The sequence below is a fragment of the Puma concolor genome, chromosome B3 (genome assembly GCF_028749965.1).
Source record: "Puma concolor isolate L17-30 chromosome B3, mPumCon1.1.hap2, whole genome shotgun sequence".
Taxonomy (NCBI): Eukaryota; Metazoa; Chordata; class Mammalia; order Carnivora; family Felidae; genus Puma; species Puma concolor.
In genome coordinates this window covers 10549159-10574534 of record NC_141672.1, presented here as the reverse complement: position 1 = coordinate 10574534, position 25376 = coordinate 10549159, and the positions used below count along the sequence as shown (strand labels likewise).

The 25376-nt window shown below is 45.1% G+C and overlaps 1 protein-coding gene and 1 long non-coding RNA gene across 3 annotated transcripts in view; both read right to left on the bottom strand.

The window, feature by feature from the left end:
• DICER1 (dicer 1, ribonuclease III) overlaps positions 1-25376 on the bottom strand; it is a 73066-nt gene that overhangs the window by 13252 nt on the left and 34438 nt on the right. The window contains exons 11-24 of one of the 2 annotated variants that reach the window (XM_086708884.1): positions 18633-18765; positions 17050-17292; positions 16324-16478; positions 13349-13481; positions 12287-12362; positions 11321-11460; positions 9164-9343; positions 8746-8959; positions 8406-8559; positions 6818-7000; positions 6430-6535; positions 5847-6022; positions 4108-4891; positions 541-696 (exon numbers count right to left, since the gene is read on the bottom strand). In XM_086708884.1, the coding sequence (XP_086565010.1) occupies positions 541-696; positions 4108-4891; positions 5847-6022; positions 6430-6535; positions 6818-7000; positions 8406-8559; positions 8746-8959; positions 9164-9343; positions 11321-11460; positions 12287-12362; positions 13349-13481; positions 16324-16478; positions 17050-17292; positions 18633-18765 (2833 nt within the window). The remainder of the gene's footprint in view (positions 1-540; positions 697-4107; positions 4892-5846; positions 6023-6429; positions 6536-6817; positions 7001-8405; positions 8560-8745; positions 8960-9163; positions 9344-11320; positions 11461-12286; positions 12363-13348; positions 13482-16323; positions 16479-17049; positions 17293-18632; positions 18766-25376) is intronic. The other variant, XM_086708885.1, reaches the window with a different exon arrangement.
• Positions 18949-24268, bottom strand: LOC147579734 (uncharacterized). Its single transcript, XR_015252056.1, has 2 exons — positions 19269-24268; positions 18949-19224 (listed from the first exon to the last, which is right to left on the bottom strand). It is a non-coding gene; the product is annotated as an uncharacterized LOC147579734 (long non-coding RNA).

Below are 25376 nucleotides of genomic sequence, written 5' to 3'. Positions count from 1 at the left end.
AATGAAGCCGCTGCAGCTAATACTTGGTCGTCTCAAGTCCCTGGCAAAATTTAAACGGTTTCCAAAAAACTACAACCTTTAGGATCTTTTTTTTTTTTTTTTTTTTTTTTTCAGTTCACTAGAGAAGGCCTAGTCCTGAGAAATCCCTGAACTACAAAGCAAGGCTTTACTGAAATTAATGACTTCATAGATAGGAGATCACAGACCACTGAAGAGTCATTTTATTGAACAGAGCTAAGGGTCTGTCCTCAATTGTAATACAGGGTAACAAAGTGAAATATTACGGAGTTTTGTTTTCTTCTTTTTCAGAGTCACAACATCATATACCTCTGGAAAAGGAAGATGATAGAATTGTCCCCACCCCCCAAAAATATCTAACACTGTTTCTGAATTCAATGAAGAGACAGTCTCCTTAGAGAAATTAACACATCAAATTCCTACTCTATTACAAATATGCCACGGAAAAGAAACAGAAAATTAAAAGAACAAAATTCTCCCCGTTCACCAAAGTAGAAGTCCTTCCAGTTACCAAAAACTTACCATTTCATCTTTTTCCCATTTATCTGTATTACTTTTGTCTTGGTTTACTACATAACCAGGAGGAAGCCAATTCACGGGGGGATCAAATATGGACACCACCATGCGGCTGGGCAGTCCCTTCTTTTTTCCAAGCCGATACAGATTACAGTTGCTGACCTTTAGCAGAAAAAACGTGTAAGACACTTATCCATAAATGCCCACTGCTGGAGTTCACACCAGGCAAATAAACACATTTTTAGTTAAATGTTCGTATCACCACAACTGGTCATCAATTATAAAGAACGTACAGGTTTTCTGCCTATTCACGGTAAGAAATTTTACGTGCCCGTGTATTCTACAACCTTTAGTGTCGTTAGATGAATACTTCTGGATATAAAAACGCAGATCAGAAAAAACTAATACGCAAATTCCCTATAAAGTCAGAACAAACAATTCACACAATTTCAAACTTTAAAAAAAAAAAACACAACCTGATGATATCAAATGCAAACTGCCAACTGGAACTATCAGAATAGAAAAGAATCCCTGTAAAGCATCTAAGGTGTCACAATATTCGTAATGAAATAAATGGGGGGAAATGCCACAGACTCTAGCTATGTAAGTGGAAACTGGCACTGAGTAAATGGAGCTAAAATCATTTTATACTCCTAAGCCACAAATGACATTTTTGTTCAATCATTTTAAAACACAGCAAAAGGTAATAACTCCGTGTTTATTCACATCAATAAAACAGCTTCATTGTTTGCCCTGTGCTGTGTTTTTCCTACAGACCCCATGTCCTCCCTAACTCACTCACTCGTTAACATTTCTACCTAGAAACGTCTAGTAAAAACCTGGAAACAAGGATCTAGAATGGTCCACGCCATATGCATTTTCTATAAACCAGGTTCCTTTCTACTAAGTACTTCACGAGCCCTTTCTCTGGGGAACTCGGGACCACTGAACAGGTACCCACATCCCTGAGAGAACAGTCAGAAAACTGAGGGACTGCTAGTCCCTGCAGGCGACACAGCTGGGGGGGGGGGGGGGGGACCGGTGTCTGCAGGTGACACTATGTGAGGCACGCTGTCAGAAACGTAAGGGCTCTGATAAACGCTAGCATCCTTTTCCAGAGCCGGAGAATCACAGCATCACAGCTGGCAACAGGAGGACAGAGACGGCGATCCCATCCACTCAGATGGCACGGGTGGCGGGACGGAACGGGAAGAGAGAACTAGAGGTCATTCGACAAGCGGGGGGAGGGCCGTGAGAGAGGAACAACAGCGGGGGTGCGTGCGTGGAGTCCGTGTGAAGACCGGCGAGGGGCTCAGGCCTGGTCAGGACACCAGACCGAGCTGAGGGAATAACGATGATCTCTACTGGAAGCAAGGAGCCAAAGCTGTCCGGCAGACGCAGAGATGCTATTTCGGAAACGTACGCTGATTTCTTCCTTACCTAACAGAGTCCATGTGCTGTCGCTTTATACCGATTCTCAGCCTCTGATGTTTTGTTCCTACAACCACCTTCTTGGTGACCCCATTTGTTCTGACAGCTTTGATTATCACTCTCATGAAGACTATTCGCCCAAGCCATAGTTCAGTCCTAAATTCTCAACGATCCCAACGTTTCACTTCATTTTCCACGAGGTCCGAAAACCCTAATCCTCACCCCGATTCCTCCATTTGTGCTCCTCCCACCAAGAGCGCCGCCACGGCCCCAGCCTACACAAGGGCACCCCGGCATCACGGCTCTCTCTGCCCCCCAATCACATGGAGGGGCAGTGAGAAGGGCGGTGGAAGGAACGGGTTCTCGCTTCCGACGCCCGCCCGACTGGTAAGTTAAGTAACCTTACGCCAACCAAAAGCAACCTCTCCAGGCAGGAGTCTCCCCACCTGCAAAATGGAGGCGTGTTATCCAGCCCCCAGGGGCTCAGTGAGAAGAGTAAATGAGGTCTGTAAAACGCTCAGTGTAGTGTCCGGTGTTACAGAGTGACATCGGAGGTAGGGGAGTGTGACGGTGAAGAGCACGGTCTCTGAAGCCGCACTGTCTGGGCTCCGCCACGTACTTGCCACGTGACCCTGGGGCAAGCTAACACCTCCTGCCTCAGGATCCTCGTCTACAGAAGAGGGATGATAAAAGTGTATACAATTATACATAAAATCTAAAAAATGTAATAAAAGTGGGGCGCCTGGGTGGCTCCGTCGGTCGAGCGTCCGACTTCGGCTCAGGTCATGATCTCGCAGTTTGTGGGTTCGAGCCCCGCATCGGGCTCTGTGCCGACAGGTCGGAGCCCGGAGCCTGCTTCGGATTCTGTGTCTCCCCTTCTGTCTGCCCCTCCCCTGCTCGTGCTCTATCTCTGTTTCTCAATAATAAATAAACATTAAACATTTTTTTTTAAATGTAATAAAAGTATGCAGAATTTAATTAGGTCACTGATATAACACATAAGGCTGCAAAAGTAGCGTCTGGCTGGAGGCAACGCTTAGGAAGTGTGAGCTTCAACTCTCATTCCCCCCGAACTACTACTCGCCTCGGTCCCGACCTCACTGCTGGAACTCGAGAACCATCCCCTACTCTGCCTGCTTACACTCTGCAAAAGCCCAGCCGATCGCCCCGCTCGGTCTGGCTTTGCGCTTGGACTCAGGCCGCACTCTGCTACCAGAGCGATCACGTACAAGCAGCGCTTCCAGAACGGTAAGAGTCCCTGACGCGAAAAGTGCCCCCGACATCCCAAACACGCGCAAACTCCTGGGCCCAGCCTTGAACATCTTCCACGACAGAGCTTCCCACACCTGCCCTTTTGCCCTTTCCTCTGCCTGCTGCCACAGTTGGGTCACTGAGTGCTGCCGACGCGCCCTGCCGTCTGTTCACTGTTTACACACTAGGTGCCAGTGCACCTCCTCCACGAACGCCTTCTCCTCCCAGCGACGGTCCTTCTCTCTGAGCGCCCAGGGCAACGAGCAGCTTTGTAAGTTACACGTCAAGCACGGACGTGTTGCCCTGTGACACCTCTTTTATCATCGTTTAAACATTTTACCTTCGCCGCTTCCCTTCCTGAAATCTTAATTCCCGCTGGCGTGGGGTCACACCCTTCCTCTGGGCTCTCGGTCCCCTGCGTGCTCGGAGCTCAGGCGTCACCCCCTTTATGCTGGGGAGTCACCGAGCTCCCCTCCCTTCCTCACTCTCCAAAAACCCTGAAGACGAGCTCCTCCGCGCAAGACCTGTGTGTTCTCCAGGTCCGGATGCCTTGTGTGCCAAGACGGCATTCTCCCAGATAAACTTTTCTCTCCACTGAAATTAAAGCGCGAGCACCCTCCCCACCAAACAACCACCCCTTCGTACCTCTTCACACCCCCTGGGGACCCAGCGAGCACACGTATTCTCGCAAACGGTCCCATCAGAGCTGAATTTCCATCCGTCCACAAGGCACACACAGATCAGCTGACGCCCCAAACCTTGGGGGCTTCATCAGGGAAAGGCAGCCTCCCGTCTGAGCGATCCCTCGTCCTCTGAAACCAGCAGGCGCGTGACCCCACGTCCTAGGCACGCCGAACGCTTACTCTGAGTGAGAAACACGGTATTTCTTACCTTTTTGCTTCTCATATAGGAAAGGCGGCCCTCGTGCGCGTCGGGGTAAGTGCAAAACAGGTACGTGGTGATGGCATGCTTTAGAAAGGAGTCACCAAGCATTTCAAGCCGCTCCAGGTTAAACCCATCGCTAGCATTTGAAAGGGTCAAAGCCTGCAGAATGAGTCCAGGGTTCGGGCCAAGAGTCCTCGAGGAGTAGCCGGGACAAGGGCTCTGCGCAGAAGCCCTCCCGTCCCAGGGCGCGGGAACAGCTTCGTTAGTACCGGGCGTCGTGGCCGCTGCGGGACTTCCATCTGAGGTAGATGTGTTAGCATTTCCATCAAGGTATTTGTTACTCAGGAGAGTACATTCATCGCTGGGCTTGGGCTGGTTCTCGTAACTGTATAAATTCTGAATGGGATATGAGGTAGTTGGTTGTACAGGTATTTCCTGCTTGTAGTAACTCAGCTGATTTCCTTGGCAAAAGTCTCTGTTCGCTAAATCGCAACTGCCATTGGCAAGGTTTTTATCGTACGAAAGACCGTTGGTCGCCGTGAGATCTGTCGAAGCTTCGATCTGGAGCTTACCGGGTGACTCACCGAAGAGCGTTCTGCAGTTCACAGACATTTGGTCGTGATTTTCTAGAGAGGAGGTTCTAGTAGCACCTTGACGTGCAGCATTTTCAGGGACTACAATTGTGCTGTGCTTACAGTAATTATCGTTTTCAGCCCAAGAGGAGCTAGCAATTGAGATGAAGGACTTGCTGTCGATAGATTTCTTCCACCCGAAGTCTAGGTTGGGGTATCTGCAAAGACATTTTTATGACTTCGTCAGACCCTTCAAAAGGGCGAGGCTCAGAGCAAGAACAACGTCAACGACATAAATAAGTAAAATAACGATCCCTCCAAACGAGCTCCCACTTTGGAGGAGAAACAAGTTCCCGAGGCAGAAATCACCATATCGGCATTCTGCCCCGAGTACGTCAGGCAGCGGGACGTGGCTCCCTGCACCGCTTTAATTCGCCGCTCGACAGCAAGCGCGGGGTGGGGGCGACGCGCGGGGTTGGCAACGGGACCCGGAGCCACCGTCTGGGCCGGGATCCCAGGCCCTCCGGCTAACGAGCTTGTGATTTACGGAACCTCTCTGCGCCCCGGCTTCCCACACCCGGAAGAGGGCCGACCACTCCTACCCCATAGGGCCGTCCTAGTGATTAAATGACCCAAGACAGGCCACGGCATCCGAGCCAGTGTTTGACGCCGAGGTAAGTACTCAGCAAATGCAGCTGTGACTACTACTGTCCTGTTTTAAGATTCCTTAATCCCTGGAACCACTGTGGTCTCCACAATTGGGTAACCGAAATTAATCTGAGTGGTTAAGCCAATAATTTCCTTAGAACGCGGAAACTTTCCTAGCGGGAAGAGAAAAAGACAAAGAACATCTTGAGGCAATTGCCATTTAATATAGACTTGATTTTACAGAAGAGGAAGTGGTCTTCCAATGTCAGCAGGGCAACCAAGAACTGTTCCCGTTTTCGCTCTGACCGCCATCACTGAAGGAGGAACGACCCCCTTCTCCCTGTGCAACTTCACAAGAATGTAGGAATCAAAGGATGCATTTATTTCATGTATGAGACATCCGTGCTTTCTTTTTAAGCTTTTAAGAACTGTTTTATATAAAATTAAAATCGGAACTTAATTCAGTTCTTTTGCAAACAGGCTTCCATAACCCCGCGCTCCTTCTGGCTGACAGCACAGGCATACCTAAAATCCACGGGAAGTGATCGGACTCCCACGCCAGCATCGCTGGCCGTTTGGGCTCTTAGCTCCTCTGCGGTCAGAAGGCAGTGAAGGCGGTAGAGTATGCTAGGGAGACAGACTGCTTTTCTCCACAGTGATGCTGGAATCGGATGTATAGCACAGAGCTCTGGAACCAGGATCTTTGAATAAGCAAAAATGTGGACAAATATAAAGCAAACACACAAAAGAATAAAAAATTAAAGACCAATTTCACTAATGGATAAAGACAAAAATCACGAATATTAATAAAGTCTTACTTCTAAAAGCAATTCCTTTTAAGGCTTAAGGCTGCATGGGATTTAATCTAGGATTTATAAGGATGAATCGAATTTTGCCAGTGGACCAAGTATCAAAGGAAACCCATCATATTTCCAAAAAGCCATTCAAATACAGGTTCACACACGGTATTAGCTAAAACATGACAAAGCCTAAGTGTTGGGGATCTTCCAAAAACTTCCTAAGTCACTCAGTTCAACCTGCTGATAAAGAAGTCAAACCTAACGTTTCAAAATAGTAAATGATGCTAGAGTAATAGTGAACACATTACCTGTTTATTCTGCAGACTTTCCCACTTGGCTTTTCTCTTCTCAGCACTGCTTAGAGGAAGGGCTTTCCCCTTCTGATTCAAATGGCGAGGTGTCAAAAGATTAAGTCTGTAAGAATTTCAAAATATTTTTATCAAACAAAAAGAAGTATCCCCCCCCACCCCGACCCTTCACAGGGGTTCTCTAGCTCAGTGTGCCTACAAATCACCTGAAGAGCTCATTTAAACTGAGGACTCCTGGACCCCACCCTGGGCAGTTCTCTGTGCAAAGAATCTCCCGGTTTCAGAGTTGACAGGCAGGCAGTGGGACAGTGACCTCCTATGGTTGTCTGCCAACCTCTGCAAATAGTGCCTCAGGTGACAGTCAAATGCCATCTCTGAAACCCCTTACCTCGAAGATGTGTGGTCCACATCCAGCAGTGGCTGGTTGAGATTGGTCAGATCAAGGTTATACTTTGTTTTATAATATTCTGCAAAGGTTTCATACTCAGGGGAAGGAAATTTACTCAGTGGGGTAAGATCAGTGTATACATCAGCTACATAAAATCGATGAGGCTGATCAAAATTACGGTATCTAAAAAAGAAAAGCAATACATTTGAGGCAACTATTCTCAACGCGTGTTTTTAATATGAAAATGCAAATTATGATTTTCAAGTTCAAAGGTTAAAAACAAATAGCGTTGATGAGCAGTTCAATTCCAAATAATATATTTCAAGTGGGTGTAAGATGAAAATTATGTTTATATTAAGTAAAAATCGCTTCTCCATTCCACCCTACGTTACGGTTAACCTCATTCTAAAGATCTCTGATCACTCTGATTAACACATGAAGGCTACATGGCACCTTTCAATCTCTCTTAGTGGCACTAACATATACGGGGCAGAGCACTTCCAATATCCTACCAACCGAGTGAGCAAGCACTCTGCATTACAAACAGGCTACACATGAAAGGTGCCTGCCACATACATGCATGAAGGCACCACTCATGTATTAACAGTCTGATGACAGCTGACATTTAAAACAGGACTTTAAGGGGCGCCCGGGTGGCTCAGCCGGCTAAGCATCGGACTTCAGCTCCGGTCATGAGCTCCCGGTTCGTGGGTTCGAGCCCCGCGTCGGGCTCCGTGCTGACAGCTCGGAGCCTGGAGCCTGCTTCGGATTCTGTGTCTCCCTCTCTCTCTGCCCCTCCCCTGCTAGCTAGCACTCTGTCTCTGTCTCTCAAAAATGAATAATAATCAAGTCAAAAAAGTTTTTAAATATGATTTTAAGTTGCAAAGAAGAAAAAACAGAAATCAGGAAAGACCGAGTTACAGCCAGTACTCTAATTTTATGAAAGGTTCCTATATTTAAATTTATTGCTCAGAACTATCCCCTAAATTCTTACAAAATAAGAAAAAAAGCATCCTGATTTACTACTTCATTGCACTTAATACCATTATTCCCTATGAAAAGTTTAAGAAGCTATTGTTTACAATCAAATTCTTTAAGACTTTGGGGATTAAAACAAGGAAGATTTTGGGGTGCCCGGGTGGCTCAGTCAGTAAGCATCCGACTTCAGCTCAGGTCATGATCTCACGGTTCGCGGGTCTGAGCTCTGGGTTGGACTCCGCGCCGACAGCTCAGAGCCTGCTTGGGATTCTCCCTCCCTTCCTCCCTCTCTCCCTCCCCTCGCTCTCCCCTTCCCCTCGTTCTCTAAGAAATAAACTGGAAAAAAAAAAAAAAAGACGATTTTAAGAAAGCCTTTCAACAGCGTGTAGATGATCTGAACTTCACAAAATCAAACCCCTCCACCCACAGCGTTCCAGGTGTGGTTTCTCACAAGAGGAAGTCAGCTAGGGAGAACAGGCCCCACCAGGAAGAGACACCTACGCTTCCCAGGAGATGCATCAACGCCACGGCCCCCTGGGTTTCCACCCGAGGGAGCTACTCTCCCGAAACAAAGTGCCACCCCCGCATGGCGCTCCGCTTAGATACTCACCTCGGAATGATGACTGCGTCCTGGTAATCTTCTAATTTAAAAACAAAGGGTGTTTCTTTTGAATACTTTGTGCTGGGAATGCCTATGCGAGCTTCAGATTTCTCAATATCTTCCATGAATTTAAAGTCAATGTCCAAAGTGCTGGAGTCATTCACTTAGGGAAGGAAAAGACTCTTTAGCTCGTTAAAATAGAATACGGGTGGGATTCTTACTTAAGCTACGTATTCGAGCAGGTGTCTAATTTGGAGTGGTCTCTAGTAGCCACCATAAACTAACGTTACGCAAGCTTCCCTTTTCCAGCTAGTATCGGCCAACACGTCAGAGTCTGGGCCCTTCTTACCAACGTTAAGAGGTAGAACACAGTATGCTGAATCAGCGTCTGTGGGTTTAAATTCTAGTGCAGGTTTTTCAAGCCGAAGAATATGAGAGAATATATACTGGTGAAGTCTTGTGATCAACTCAAGCATTTGGAGAGACAACGTGAAACCAGACTTCTTCAACTCAATGGATATGGTGACCTCTCCGGAGCGCGTGTACACAGGAAAGTGCGGGATCTTAGCAAAAAGAAAAATCAAGCATCCCCAGAGTTAACAGGTATTTTATTCCATCACAAATATTTCATTTCAGAGGGGGAACGACGTTGTCAATCCGGGGAACAGAAGGGACACCTTGACTCTTAAGTAGCAAACATCCTGAGGTAACAAGAGATGGCTTTAGCCGTTCCCTCTTATCGATAGCAGTCCTAAAGAACTGTCTACCTGAGGTATGGGTTTGGCCGTCAGTATTCCAAAGCATCTGGTGGTATCCTCAGGGGGATAGAGCTTCCGCCTTCTGAAGTTGAGTTCATCAGGTAAGGGTGTCGTCAGAACCATTCCTATCACATACAGGTAACAGGGCTGATCGGGTTTGGGATAGCTATCCCTCAAACATTCCGGAATCTAAAATTAGAAAGAAAACTTAAGCAAGTGTGACAGACAGCCTCTTGTCCAGACACTGGCCAACAAACAAACAAACAAACTTACTTGCAGCTTTCCTAAAAGCTGATGAGAAAAAGGGAAGCAAACACCCAGGGCAGGAGGCCTCATTCCTTAACTCTGGGGGACAGCCAGCGCTGCTCAGGCCTGGGCTCTGGTGGCCCATGGTCACCTCCCTCATAACGCACTGCCGACTCTAACACCAAAACTTTATAAAAACGACCAAACCCTGTAGGCATTTTCTTAGAAACGCTCTTCATTTCAGCTCTTTCTTTTGATCAGAGAACTCTTCCTTGGGGCTTTTAGTCTTTACTCACTGCAGAATAGCAGAAAACATGCAAAATTTTACAAGTCCCACGTAACTGTATTGCTCAGATATCGCCTCTACTATTAACTTTTTGACAGACTGCATCGTCTTCCAGATGTTTTCCTGTGTGCAAATGTGGATCAACATACACACACACGTGTGCTTCATCACCCACGGAATGACACAACAAAGACTGTCGTCACCTTATTTCTTTTATCTCCAATTCCTACAATGAGAACATCTTTCTTGGTCAATACAAATCTGTATCATTTTTAATGGCTATGTAGTTATAGGAGTAAACTGCAGTTTAACGGGCCTGAGACTGTTTCCAAGCTCTCAATAGTCACACGACCCTACGCAACAGAGTCGTGAAGTTTCTGAGGCTCAGGGGCATAAATTGCACCTGTAGTTAAAAGGCACAGAAATACTGGTGAGGAGACAGGGTTATCAGAATGCCAGATAATCCAGAACGTATCTATTGATTAAAACTTATTATGACTGACGACCTTTGTCACAGGAAAACAAGCCCAGTGGTCTCCGGGGTAAATGTCGAGTAGGAAGACAGAGAAGCAAGCCCTTGAGGAAAACTGAGGGAAACAAGCATTTCAGGGGACAGGTTAATATTCATAATTTTTAAACAACTGACATGATTTTGAATCTTGAAAATGCTCGGCTGAGTGAAAACCATCTGAAAAGTAAAATGCTCAACAGCGCTGCAAAAATAAAACAGAAGAACCATACTTCTAGGCTAGGATGAAAAATACACAGCAAAATTTTGCTTTTGTTTGCAATTCTTTTTTTTTTTTTTTTTTATGTTTATTTCTGAGAGTGAAAGAGACAGAGCGTGAGCGGGGGAGGGGCAGACAGAGAGGGAGACAACAGAATCCCAAGCAGACTCCAGGCTCCGAGCTGTCAGCACAGAGCCCGACACGGGGCTCAAACCCACGAACCGTGAGATCATGACCTGAGCCGAAGTCGGACGCTCAACTGACTGAGCCACCCAGGCGCCCCTGTTTGTAATTCTTAGGGGGGAAAATCTTAGCAAGTATTTTTTCAATAAGACCTTCAGTCCAGTACGGCTCTGCCCAGAAGTCAGACTCAGGGACGTCTTAGCACATGAATCCTGCCAGGATGCCATAGAGTTAGCCAGACGCAGCACGCTGGCGGAACTGGCTTTGACCGCAGGCGGGCCACATCCTGGCTCCCGACAAATCCTTGTGCGCCCGCACCTTGAGCGGGCACCCTTCCACCTGCCTATCTTACCGTGCAAATCCTCTCCTGTCTTAGTCCCGAACGCAAATGAGGCCAACGTCTTCCCGCTAAAGGGAATGAAACAAAAAACCTCTCTAAAGGGAATGAACTCATTCTGGATAGAATTTGACAAATGAGGCCAAACTCCTTTTGAGGAGAAATACAAAAGCAATGTCCTAAGTGGGAAAGAGCACAGAGCGCACACGGGAACAAGGAGGGGCTGGCTGATCTGGCAGAAGCTGTGATGGGAGGAAGCGAGCTGAGTTCCCAAGCGGGCCAAATTACAAGGCCTGGGAAGCCAAGCAGGGGAATGCAGATCTGAGGTAGCAGGAAATAAAAAGTCAGAAAGGTTAGATTCATATGCAGTTCTAACCGATACTAACTGCCTTTGGGTAGCACTGTCTTCGCTTTGTGGAACCTGGTCTTCCTGGAACGCTGGTCTCTTCTTCGTCATGTAAATCGAGCTCTTCTTCATATTTAACCGTCTCTTTCCCAACTGGCATCAAATGGTCATCCAGTTCACCTAGGAAATGTACCGAGAATTAACATAAACAATCCGGATTTTGCCTAATAAGTGAATAATCCGGAGCGGCACGATATTAGAAAGCAACGGGAAGGGGGGTGAAAACTAAAGCAGCTTTGCTTTAATAGCACAGCGTAATCGGACGTGATGCTTCAGGGAGGCTATTTTGGCGCTCATATAGTCAACGTGAGGATTACAAACTCTGCTCCAAGGTGCAGAAATAACGTCTAAACGAGGCACAGCACAGGGAGTATAGCGCAAGGTGCTGGAATAGCATTGTATGGTGACAGATGGCAGCTACGCTTGCGGGCTGCGGGGGGCACAGCATAACGTCCAGACTTGGGGAACCACCATGTCCTACGCCAGAAAGTGATGTAACATCGTGTGTTAACTACACTTCAATTAAAAAAAAGAAAAGTGTTTTTAAATGACGTCTGAACAGAGAAACAGCACTCTGTTTTACAAAGTCTATGGACAACAAGACTTCCCTTTTTTTTTAAGTGGATTAATTTGTAAACTAAACCGATCTGAGAAAACGACCCATTAAAACACAAACGCTCACGACTCAACAGTTACAAGACCTTTATGTGTTGAAAAGGGGTCAGTAAAGGGAGCAAATACATTACACGTATTCGCAGGGAAGCTGTGGCCTCAAAGCTGGTACATGTCACAGGACCCTCACGTTACACCGTATTTACGTCCGTCCGTACGTCCGCCTTCACCAGAGCACAAGGAGAGCAGCGAGTTCAGAGGTCCTTGATGTGCTTTTGTTTTACAAGGGTTTCAACCTTAGTTTTATCTGCATGTGCTTTTCAATCACTCTTACCAATTTTGTGCAGTTTTTCACAGCAAATGAGAGCTACAACTCTTTCGGCCAATCGTATACAGCTCATTGGTGGACCCTGAAAGTAACAAAAAACATTTCCACTGTACATGAGCGTAGCTATCGATCATTAGCACATATGACTTCTAGGAAGCCTCTGCCCCCGCATCTTTAAAGCTGAACTTTACCAGAGTAAAGTTCTTCATTTTGAAAAATACCAACAAGTTTGTTAAAACCCTGATTTCCACAGTTGAGACGGCCATTTTTAAAAGTCCTGCCCAGTAAAACCTAGATCGGCTATGACGGAGATCTGACAATTTTAATGAATACAGATTTCAGTAAGATTTTAACGTATCTTAGTTCGACTAATCTATGAAGAGGAAACAAACTAAAGATCTATCAAAATGTGACTATAATATACAAATTAACAGCACAAATTTTCATACGTAAGAGAAATTAGTCATCCCGGAATATCTGGAAATCAGTACTGGGACCAAGCACAGCAGTTACACAGAGGCAGATTTTCGGGTGAACAACCAAACAACTACAAAAGCCCAAACATATTTAATAAATTCTGCTCCTGGAAGTATCTTAAGCCACAGCTGAGGGATTCGGTCAGAAACGCTGACACTAGTAAGATCTCAGAGGAAACTTTAGGGGTCATCTAGCTATACAGTCTGTTGAGGATCTGAACGTGCAGTTGACCACAAAAGAGACTTATAAACCTTCCCTGGAGAACAGATTTAAAGTGGGGCGCCTGGGTGGCTCAGCCAGGTAAGCATCAGACTTTGGCTTGGGTCACGATCTCATGGTTTGTGGATTCGAGCCCCGTGTCAGGCTCTCTGCTGTCAGTGCAGAGCCCACGTCAGGTCCCATCTCCCTCTCTCTGCCCCCATCCCCCGCACACTCTCTAAAATAAATGAACATTAAATAAAATTAAGAAAAAAGAAAAAAAAAGATCTAAACCTAAGTTACCTATAACTTGCATTGGCGTAGAGAAGCTGAAAAAAAAAATCCATTAGTGACATATTTTCAAGGCACAATCATTTCTTTTTCTAAACTTACAACAATGGAGGCTCGAAGAGGTGAGTTAATTGGCAGATAAAGAGTTGAATAAAATGTACCATCAGGCAACTCTCGAGTTCTACATTTAGGAGCTAGATGAGTAAACGGATCACTTGGTAATCTAGCACAGTATCTGTGAAGAAAAAGAAATTCTGATGCTAAATCCACAACTGAGAAATAGGGGAAAAAAATCCGTTTTGGTAGTCATATCCTAAAGTTTAAGTTTTTATGTCCCTCTTCCCCTCTATTGGATTGGTACTGACACGGGAAGTGTGAGTTCACTGCTTCCAACTTTCAGTAAGATGGAACAGTGCCGTCCAAAAGAATCGTCTGCCGTGACAGTCGGTGTCAACACTGTCCAACAGAGCAGCCACGGAGCACTTGGAATGCGGTGAGGACAGCTAGGAAACTCACTTCGAATTTTATTTAATTTTGATTAAAGCTAAAACTCGAATTTAAAAAGGCACGCCCAGGGCTACCATACCGCACAGAAAAATATTGTGCGGAGTCCGTAAGGAGAAAACACCGCCAGGGTTTGGTCCTTACTGTCTTATGTGCCCTGGCAAACTACCAGGCCCCGCCCAAGGAGGGCGTCAGAAGAGGCCGGAAGGACAGCCCGGTACTGACATATCGCAAAGCATCAGAACAAGAAGACCCCTGCCCCTGCCCTCCCACCACACCCCACAGCAGTACAAGGAGAGGGATACGGAGCAGGACGCTAGCTTCGAGGGCGCTGAGACTGAGCAAGGAGGGCGCTGGCTGGGACAGGAAGGTAATCCGGTGGGGGCAGGACTCACACAAGGAGGGCAGCAGAATGAGCAGCTGCCCTGCAAGGTCATGACCCGTGCATTCGGGACACCCAAACACGGCGGCAGCCCTGCGAAGTAGGAGACTGCCTACGTTCAGGGATACTAAACATAAAAGTAACTATTTTGAGGACAGTGGGAGTCCTATCTCTCACTATGGAAGAAGCCAGAAACAAAGATGGAAAAGAGGAAAGCTAGAATGAACCCTGTGGTGTCATGGTACAAGTGGACGTAACAACATAAAGGTAGTCAGGTATGCAAATAAATACAGCTATAAATGTGCATGTGAATACACACACACACACACACACACACACACACACACACACGTAGTTTCTAGCTCTGTCGACTAAGGAGACTGACAGTAGAATGAGAGGCAATGAACACACTTAGTGCTCAGACTTTGGTTTCTAAACACCACTCATCTGCCACTAAAAAAAACCAGAAGCTTTTGGAGAAACAGCCAATATCTAGGCTGGGGCAAGGAAAATAGGAGTTAAATCTAGAACATCTTAGTGTGCCATAAAATAAGGAAGTGACCAAAGAACAATGGTGATGTAAAAAAGACTAGCTTGAAGGGGCTTCCACGGCCAAATCTGAGATAACTGTAACATCAAAACAAATAATAAATGATAGTGAGCAGAATATAACCCACTCAATAAAACAGAAGTCCCTCAGTTCGTATGAGATAAAAACATTGATAAATAAAAAGAATAAATGAGTGGAGAAAAGAGAAAGCTCTTCGTCACGGCAGAATGCCAGCAAACAGAACAACGGAATCAGAAAATCACAATTTTGCAGATGCCACAGCAATGATCAATTCAGGCCAGAAATATCAATGGATACTTAAACTAATGGGTGAAACCAGGAAGAGGAATAAATTTTACATGGTCTTAAACCACCTCCCCGTGAACTACACACTCACTATGGAGGGAGAAAAGGCAACTTTACGACAGAGGAAGCTGCAGACCTTCTGGAAGTGATCAGGAGCCACCACCACCAGTAAGAGCACAAATCGACACTTGAGTGCGCCTGGCGGGATGGGATGGGAACAGAGCATCCCTTCTGTGATGTGCTGGCTCCAGTGCACAACCTGGGGCTCAATGTCGGAAAGAGCAGATAAAGCCACGCTGAGAGACGGCCTACAAAATGGCTGGCCTATAAGCTTCAAACGTTTCAAGGTCATTAAAGTCAAGGAAACTCAAGAATAATTCCAGGCTGAGGGAGACTGGAGAGATGAGAAAAACACACACAACTCCTGATCCTGGATTGGATCCTCTCCCTACCAAAAACATTCTCGCGAGACCTGAATGGGTCTCTCTGGGTGGGGGGCGTATGAGAGTTCTCTGCAGTATCCTTGCAACATTTTAAAGTGTGAAATGGTTTCAAATTAAAGAGTTAAAAAAAAAAAATCTTACGTCGGTTGCTGCTTTATTTTGCCTCTGCACAGAAACTTATCCTGATACATAGTCTAGGCATGTAGCTGCTTTTCTTAGTTCTTGGAAAGGTTATTACCAATTCTGGACAAAGTAAATTAGCCCATGATCAGAAATACAAGTTAATGTATCATCATCTTGTAATATCGCAGCTAATGGAAAATTCAACATCCCTCAACGTTCATGGCATGAGATTTTTCAGGATAAAAAAAAAAAAAAATTCAGTGAGCAAGGTAAAATTAAATTAAATCTAATTAAAAGAAGCATCCCTTGGGGCACCTGGGTGGCTCAGGCAGCTGAGCGTCCTACTTGAGCTCAGGTCGTGATCTCATAGTTCATGAGTTCGAGCCCTGCGTCAGGCCCCACGCTGACAGTTCGGGGCCTGCTTGGGATTCTCTCTCTCTCATCTCTCTCTGCCCCTCTCCAACTTGTGCTTTCTCTCGCTCTCAAAATAAATAAATAAACTTAAAAAAAAAAATCATGCCTTCATTAAGTCAGCCTTCCAACAACACCTAAACATTTATCACCGTGCAATACAGTTTTTACCTTCTGACCAAAAAGGAGCATGAGTGGAAAAAAGCAACTTCTTTTCTTTCTCTCACCAAAATATTACAAGCTACAAATGCAAAGACTGGTGATCGTCTGCAACAGGTAAACACTACAATACTCACAGGTTTAGACTTAAGCCTTGTAACACTCCTAGGTTTTCCACGCAAGTGACTTCATATCATACCTGTTGATGTGTCCAATGGCCGTGTTGATCGTGACTCGCGGACCACCGTCATCGGGCCTCAACACATATGGCGGGAACACATCGTCATCATCCACGACAGGATCAACGTCAGTCTCACCCGCATCAACGGACTTGGAACACTTGTTTCTCAAGATCTGGACGTTGTAAAAACAGACTTTACGAGGAGAACAAATGCCGTGTTGCCCTATGTCAGTTGTCTGCCTCTGCACCTACGGAAAAAGCTCTCTTGACGTGCAACACCGCTCTCTCCTAAACATGCTTCAGAATTCCAAAGTCACCTGATGTGGAAACTCCCTCCCGGAGCACTCCCCCCCCCCACCCCAGCTCTAACCGTGGAGACACTCACCGCACGTGCACAAGGTTTGCACGGTACCGTATCTACACACACACACGCACAGGGGCTGTGTCATCACCCTGTGACGGCTCCGCAACTCAGCCCCTCAACTGGGACTGCAGCGCCCACACCAACAGGACACACTTTCCAGGCATTTTCCCCCCACAATCCACAGGACCATTTCCACTGTGGGCTCTCAAACAGTTCGTAAAATAGTGCTGGCTCTGTGGTTCCGTGACTTTTCTCACAATGTACACACTGCACACCCTTGCTGAGACTACGCTCTGCAGGTAAAACTGCTTCTACCCATTTCTTTGCACATAAAAAAAACAAAACAACTTAAAGACACCCTACTGACTCTCGGAACTTACCTTTTCAATAGCTTTGTATGTTTTAAGGTCTTCTTCAAAACTTTTTATTTTGTCTGTATCTGCCAACATTATGTAATTAGAGATCGGTGCCCTTGCTCGCCCCTTAGATTGAACATAGGATCGATACTCTGTGGGTAAATCAAAACGAACCACCAAGTTGCATTTTGGTATGTCAACACCCTCTTCCACAATGCTTGTCGCAATAAGCAGGTTGGTCTCGTGTGCTCGAAATTTCCTAAGTACCTGAAAAAAGTCCATCAAGAGAAGCAATTCTAAGAAATTTCCAAAGGAACGGTGCAGTACCAGTAAGTGAAAACTGCCGTTTCTGACACGTACTCTAGGCGCACTCGATCTTCAAGTCCAGGCTAAAGATGACAGCAGCACACAAACAACAAGACCCATGAGCACGTGTGCAGAGAGACTCTGGTTTATTTTCAGCTGAGTACGACTTGAAAAATCAAAGTGCCCTTCTGCTGTACACAAGTATGCACGAGCCACAGAAAGCCTTCCGGGCGGAGAGGCTGGCTTCTTCAATGGCCACCAAAGAATGCAGCCAACAGTGACCAAACGAATCCGCTTCTGGAGTCCTGCTGATACTCTGACCTCACATAGGGTATCTTCCGGCCGTGACACTGTGCCAATGGCCTCCCAAAGATGTCAAGACTCTTTCACTAGAATCCCTAAAACACTTGTAATTCAAAATTACAAGTAAGGCATTACTTACTTTTTGGCATCTTGGGACATTTTCGATTTAAGGAATCAGAACTACTCGTTAAAAAAGGTAAGTGAAAAATTTTCTATGTTAGATTTAAAATAACACCATTTCCCAATCTAGGAGAAGTTAAATTATAAAGTAAGCTGCCTTTTAAACAGATCTATCATACTGGCTGTCAGACTCTCCAAACTTGGAATATTATCAAATAGCTACGACATAGAAAACGAACGCCAACGTGAATTAGTCTACCTTGAAGTTAAATAACAAACTTCAAATAAAACCTTTTTGTTTGCCAGCCAGAGCACTATATTAGGTTTCCCATCTTTACAATGCTGTCTCCTATATTAAAATCTTAGAATGTATGAAAAACTTTAAGCCCAAATCTTTAAAATATAGCGTTATTTTTGAAGTATTCAAGGCAGAACTTTAAACAGAAAACAAAACACTTTATAGGAGAACAAATTCATTTTGTAGCTCAGTCATATGCAGTCAACAGGAGTTACGGTTACACACGCTTTGTTTTTCTAGGAAATGCCATCAGTCAATAAAGGAAAATGAAATGGTTGATGGTAATTAAGACCAAATTGATTTCCTAGACGGCTATTCTAATTCTGAACATATGAATCACCAAACAGCTACCTCATAGGAGACGGCTAGTCTATCTATGAGCAAGTATTCTATGTGACCGAAAATGCCGCCAAGCAACTATGAACAAAGGGAGCTCCTAGGAGCAGAGTTCGTGTGTGTGTGTGTGTGTGTGTGTGTGTGTGTGTATGTGTGTGTACATATATATACATATGTATGTATATATATGTATACACATATATTCTGAAAATTGTTACTGTACAATTATTTCAACTTAAGTTACCTCTTCCTGTTTTCTGAATTCTGCTTCCATCTGTTTGTTACGAGGCTGATTCTTTCCAATGCCATGTCCAGTTATAAAATTGCTGCTGATGTAAGCCAGCTCTGGATCTTGTTTGCCAGCTTCCTTTATCAATCTAAGAAAATTACATACATTTGGAAGTTAAGCATTGCTGAGGGAGAAAAAAAAAATTTAAACTTTTTTGTTTGTGAGGTCTCCCTTAAAATGGAAATTACGTGTATTTTTTGCCAACGTACCTAACACAACGGGTCTTGGTGGTTTTTGTTTTTTGTTTTGTTTTGTTACGTTTTGTTTTCAACGAGCTTAAACAGAAATCACTGCCACTCTTCACCGCGTCGATCTGTGGACCAAACACTCACTGGTAACGCCAAATACAGGGCTGATTTAGCCTGCCGAACAAAATGGCCACAGTACGTCCGACTTTCTAACTTGGCAGTGAGGACTTACTAGGAATGTAGCCCAGTAGGGGACAGAGCTAGGCAGGGAGAAACATGGAATCCTCAAACATCTTGGCCTCAGGCCAGGACCTATCATGAAAAAGCCACACACACTTCTCTGAAAGCTCAATGTTCTTCTACACACACACACACACACACACACACACACACACACACACACACACACACACACACACACACACACAACTTGCGGCTGCAGTCAAGCCCCTGTCTCTACGGCCAAACTTATGCAGAATGCGTACCAACACCCTGAGGCCAAGAGGGGATTCAGAGGCGGAGGCGAGGGAAACCTCATTCTCCGGCTACATGCACTAAGAGAGCTCCTGCTGTGTGCGAAACAGCATGGTTATTTTAATCTCACCACAACGCCCTGTATCACTGGAAGCAGAGCTCCAGGGCAACGGATGCCTGTCTGCTGAGGCGCGCCTCCAGGCCCAACACTTTCCTGCCCCGAGGCCGCTGACACCCCCCCCCCCACCCCAGTTCTGCACAACAGAACACGCCAGACTTCGGCACGGCAGTCGGTGCCAGAGTCCCCGTCCCATCCTGTCACGGAAGACAGGCTCCCCAACTCGTCCCTCCTCCTGCCTGTTGCTCTGTATTAATCCAGAACGCCAGTAACCTAAAGCGGGCCTTCTGGTTGAGAGATGGAAGAAAGCTACAGGAGGGGGGTCACGTTACTCGGGGACAGAGGTTAACAGTTAGTGTTGCCATTACAGCTATTTTGGAAATATCCACATTCAAAAACTCAGCACACGGGATAAATGGTTCCACACCTGACGTAAGTGATTCCAGATGGTTCTTCTGAAGTCATACGCATAGTATAAATTCCTAATAGAAAATTGCATTTTTAAGTCAAACCATTCTTTTTTTTTTTTTTTTTTAAATACATGAAACAGACTAATATCAAAGAGCTGGAAGAAACCTTGAGTGGTCATCTAGAATATCTCCCTGCCTCCAAATCAGCCAAACACATGCATGTCTAGGTTAGTTTACACGTGTTCTACATTCAAATACTTAAAATGTTCAGAATCAGAAACCTCCTTAATATGTTCCAAGCTTTGTTTAGTTATTATAATAAGCTTACGATGTCAGTAACAGAAAGAAGCGTTACAGGCCAAGAAATCGCATGCCTGAAATACAAAATTTATTATCTTAGAAATAGGTACTTCCAAAGGATCGTGTATGCAAATAAGCATCAAGAGGTTAAAAAATGCACTTCATGTCAGGCAGTAGGCAAAATAATTAATTCAGTCAGGCAAAGGATGTGTTTTACTTTGCCAAAATGATCACGTTAGCAGATTTCAACGAGCTGAGAAGCAGAAGGCACTAAGAGTAAACGTATTTCTCCTACTGAAACTCACATCAATACTGCAGAGGACAGAAGAGACGATATGCACATTAACAAACCCAATCTCTTGTAAGCAGTAATTAAATGCTATATACTTATGATGATGGTGTTTAGAGAGGAAACTTTATCAGATAAATGAGGGGATGCCTAATCACACTCCTCAGACAAAGCTATAGGCTTCCAGAGAAACGAGGATGGTCAGGGAGCTCACAAGTGAGTTACGCAAACTACTGAGAGACTTCGCAGTACCATGAACAGAGGCCACGAAGTCTTACTTGTTTCTTTTGAGTTTCACACTGAGTTTCTGTCAGCTGTCGCACAAGCAAGCGGTTCAATAAGCCCTGCTGCTCTCTAGTGCATAGAGCTTCTCAAACTATCTGCAGCTAAGAACGAGTTATTTATTTTTTTCTAGTATCAAATCCATCAGAGAGCGGTATTTTTTGTCAACTTCCGTGAAAATTTACTAAGAAAATGAAACAAATATTCAAGAGCCAACGGTCTTATATGCAGCAGACATCACTGTCAAAACAGAGTTTTTAGATGTTTGCCCTCAATCTCTGTACCTAGCTCACTCAGTTGGCACCAGCCCACACAATGCATTGTGTTACACGCATCGCCTCCCAGTTACATCAGAAACAGCATGGGCAGGGGCGCCTGGGTGGCTCAGTGGGCTGGGTGGCTGACTCTGGATTTTGGCTCGGGTCCTGATCTCAGTCTGTGAGATGGAGCCCTGCGTCAGGCTCTGTGCTGACAGTGCAGAGCTTGCTTGGGATATTGTCTCTCACTCTCTCTCTCAAGATAAAATAATAGATGTTAAAAAAAAAAACAAACAAACAAAAAATGAAGCAGCATGGTCAGAAATAGGAAATATGTGCACTAGATTCAGAAAACTAGTAGAACTGTGATTTCACTAAGCTTGCAAATTTGTGCAGACAACCGTATGGGGAAAAAAATTCAAAGAAACAAACACATCATTTGAAATGTCTGCCAAGTACTAAAATATGTGAACAATAGCTTTTAATAGTCTCCTTACGCCTTACATTTTTTTAACAACATGAACAAATCAAATGTAATTCCTCTGTGATTCCACCAAAAGAACCATCACCGATAGTTCTAGTATACAGACACTACGCGCCCCAAACGTGTGCGTAGAGCACGTGAGAAAACAGCACCTACTGTATCAGGTGATAAAACAGCCATTTTTACATACGTTAAGAGACAGAGAAGTAATTTCTATCTTACAAATGAAGATGCTGAGGCTTTAAAGAGTTAAATAACTTTCGGGTTGCTCGGGTGGCTCAGTCAGTTGAGCGTCCAACCCTTGATTTCAGCTCAGGTCATGGCCTCGCAGTTCGTGGGTCCAAGCCCCATGTTAGGCTTCGCACTATCAGTGTGGAATCCGCTTGGGATTCTCTCTCTCTCCCACTCTCTCTCTGCCCCTCCCCCCACACATGTTTTCTCTCTCTCTCTCTCTCTCTCTCTCTCTCTCTCAAAATAATAAACACTTTTTGTAAAAGTTAAATAGCTTCCACAAAATACACATCTAAAAAAGTGAGTAGAAATAAAAGGAACCGGGGCTCGTTGACGAAATGGCTGATCAACAACAGAAAGGATGAGGGCATGTCTAAGGGACACAGGAGCTGACCTCAAGGAGCCCCAACGGCTCAGAGCGGAACGAGAGCAACAAGGTAAATGACCTAACGTCAGGTTAAAGCCTGAAGTGCGAAACACACAAACGTGAGGGGCGCCCGGGTGGCTCAGTCCGTTGAGCGTCCGACTTGGGCTTGGGTCATGATCGTGCGTGGGTTTGTGGGTTGGAGCCCCGTGTCGGGCTGTGCTGACAGCTTGGAGCCTGGAGCCTGCTTCGGATTCCGCTTCTCCCTCTCTCTCTGTCCCTCCCCTGCTCGTGCACTATCTCTCAAAAATGAATAAATGTTAAAAGAAAATATTTAAAAAAATAAAGATGAGTCCACAGTGAGAAAAGAACCTAAGTCAATGAATATAAATAATAAATAGAATCAAAAAAAGAAGAAGTTTTCCTCACAGAAGAATTCCAATAATAAATGAATTGGCTTAGTGATTTGCTTCCACAGAATAAAGTAAGGAGAAAAAGAACACCTTCCAGGAGAAACCTGGCAAACACTACCATAACCATGTGACGAGGTTTCATGTCACTGGTGATGTCTCACGTCGATAACCATGAGTCCCCCTGATGCGATGTGATGAGAAGGGCACTTCATCTCTACAGTATTCTTCCATATCCTAAATCCCTATTTTAATCCTGAGAAAAACATCAGACAAATTCAAATTGAGAGCTAGTCTACGAACTACCTGGCCAGTACTCCTCAAGACTGTCAAGGTCATCAGAACCACGGGAAAAGAGAAAATACAAGAGACCAGTGGATATCAGGGACACACAACTAGATGCAACATGGTACCTGGGATTAAGACGATGACACTAACGGGAAAACTGGTAAATGAAACTGAAGTCTGAAGTTTGGTTAACAGTAGCGCAGCAATGTTAGTTTCCTGGTTGGGCCAAATGTACACGATAATGTAAGATGTTAACAATGGATGGGGGAAGCCAACTAAGGGGGACAAGGGAGTTCTGTAATCTCTTTACAACTTTTCTGTAAACATTTAAGTTACTAGGGAGACAGAGGGAGAGGGGTAGAGAGAGGATGTAAACCCAGGCATGTCAGATTCGACTGTCATACAAAACTAATAAATGACACAGTGAAAAGGGCCATATCTACCTTATTTTGGGAGGATCACAAACAGAGTCTTCACTTCCTCATCTATGATACAGTTAATACATGCACCTTCCTTTCTCATGGAGTGTTGGAAAATTTAAAAACAGATCTAAAAGCGGGTCTCCTGGGTGGCTCAGTCGGTTGAGCGTCCAACCGGCTCAGGTCATGATCTCGTGGTCTGTGAATTCGAGCCCCACATCGGGCCCTGTGCTGACAGCTCAGAGCCTGGAGCCTGCTTCGGATTCTGCGTCTCCCTCTCTCTCTGCCCCTCCCCCACTCACATTGTATCTCTCTCTCAAAAATAAACGTTAGAAGAAAAAAATTTTAAATATATATCTAAAAGGTAAGTTAAAAACCAAGGTATCTGGGTGGCTCAGTCAGGTAAGCGTCCGACTCTTGGTTTCGGCCCAGGTCATGATCTCGCAGTTCATGGGTTCAAGCTCTGCACTGGGTTCTGTGCTGACAGTGCGGAGCCTGCCTGGGATTCTCTCTCTCCCTCTCTTTCTGCCCCTCTCTTGCTCTCACTCCCTGTCTCAAAAAATAAACTAAAAAAAACAAACAAAATTAAAGGTAAGTTATAAACCATAAAGCCCATACGTAAGGCAAAAGGAAAAGTGTAATCCTAAGACTATACACATGGCTACATTACACACAGAAGTAGCTATGATTCATTTTTTTTAATTAGGAGAGGACAAAACTGCCCATGTATCACAATAGCTTAGACTCCCATGAAACTATTCACTGAGGAAGGGTTTTCCTCCCATTAAACTGATGGAAGGAAAGAATGTGGATTTCAGGAAGTTTTTCTAAGCTTATTAAAAAGCTTACTGGAACAAGACCTCTATTGTATATTTCATTAGCTGCCCATAAAGTTGACTCTCAAACCGCTCTTGATTCATCATCCAACACTAAATTCCAGGCACTTTTCATGAAAGCTGATCGCAATTAATCTGATCCTCAAAGTCAATAGGAAATAACTGATTGGTTTTTGATACACGGTTTCAGGCTAGTATTCCTGCAGTGAAAACTGGCAGAGCTCTACATTTAAGAATTCACGTAGAGGGGCGCCTGGGTGGCGCAGTCGGTTAAGCGTCCGACTTCAGCCAGGTCACGATCTCGCGGTCCAGGAGTTCGAGCCCCGCGTCGGGCTCTGGGCTGACGGCTCGGAGCCTGGAGCCTGTTTCCGATTCTGTGTCTCCCTCTCTCTCTGCCCCTCCCCCGTTCATGCTCTGTCTCTCTCTGTCCCAAAAATAAATAAACGTTGAAAAAAAAAAAAAAATTAAAAAAAAAAAAAAAAAAGAATTCACGTAGAGAAGAGGGAGAAGAAGAAAACGTACCCCATTTCTTCCAAGCCCCCTAAAGTGTATTTAATTCTTAAACCATCCTGTCTGGGGGCAGGGCTATAATGAAGCTTGGAGCTGACCCTTGAAATGCCTCTCCCCCATTCTAAGAAACAATCCTGACGGTCATGCGCTCCCTGGTCTGCGTCCCGGATGGTCTGCCCACTATAAAGCGCTGGTTTTTAGTGTTCTGTGATGCCCAAGGGCATCATGACTGTAGAAGGAACTGGAAACTAGGAGGGAGGATATCAGGATTCTAGAACTGTCTCTGCCACTGCCTAGCAATTTCACTCAGAGCCAATCACTTTTCCTCCTGAGGCCCTTTCTTTTTTATAAAAATAAGTAGGCTGGATTAGATAGTCAACGAGTCCCTTTCCAACCTTAAACTTCGGATTCCAATGTAATTCACTACCTAACATTATTTTACTTTGTATTCATCATAAGGATCAGGCCCAATGACTATGAAAATTACCAGACTAAAAACCGCCAGATGACTACCCCAGAGTCCAATTTCTCATTACTCAAGTAAGTTTTCAAAGCCCCAAAACAGTGAGAAGCAGTTTGGGGGGGGGGGGGGGGGTGGAAATCCCAAATTACCACAGGAACCAAAGCCGAATTTCTCCTCAGAGATCACTACTTGCGGAACTCTTAGAGATCAGCTCTGGCCAGTTAATGGATCTCAGAGAGAAACAGATCGTCGTCTGATTGTCTGAAGCACAAAATAAGGCCCCTTTCTGGCCCTTCGATACCACAGCATCTGTACACAAACCAGAAAGAACCACACGTTACCAGACCGTCTGACACAGATCTGGAGTACCGCTCCC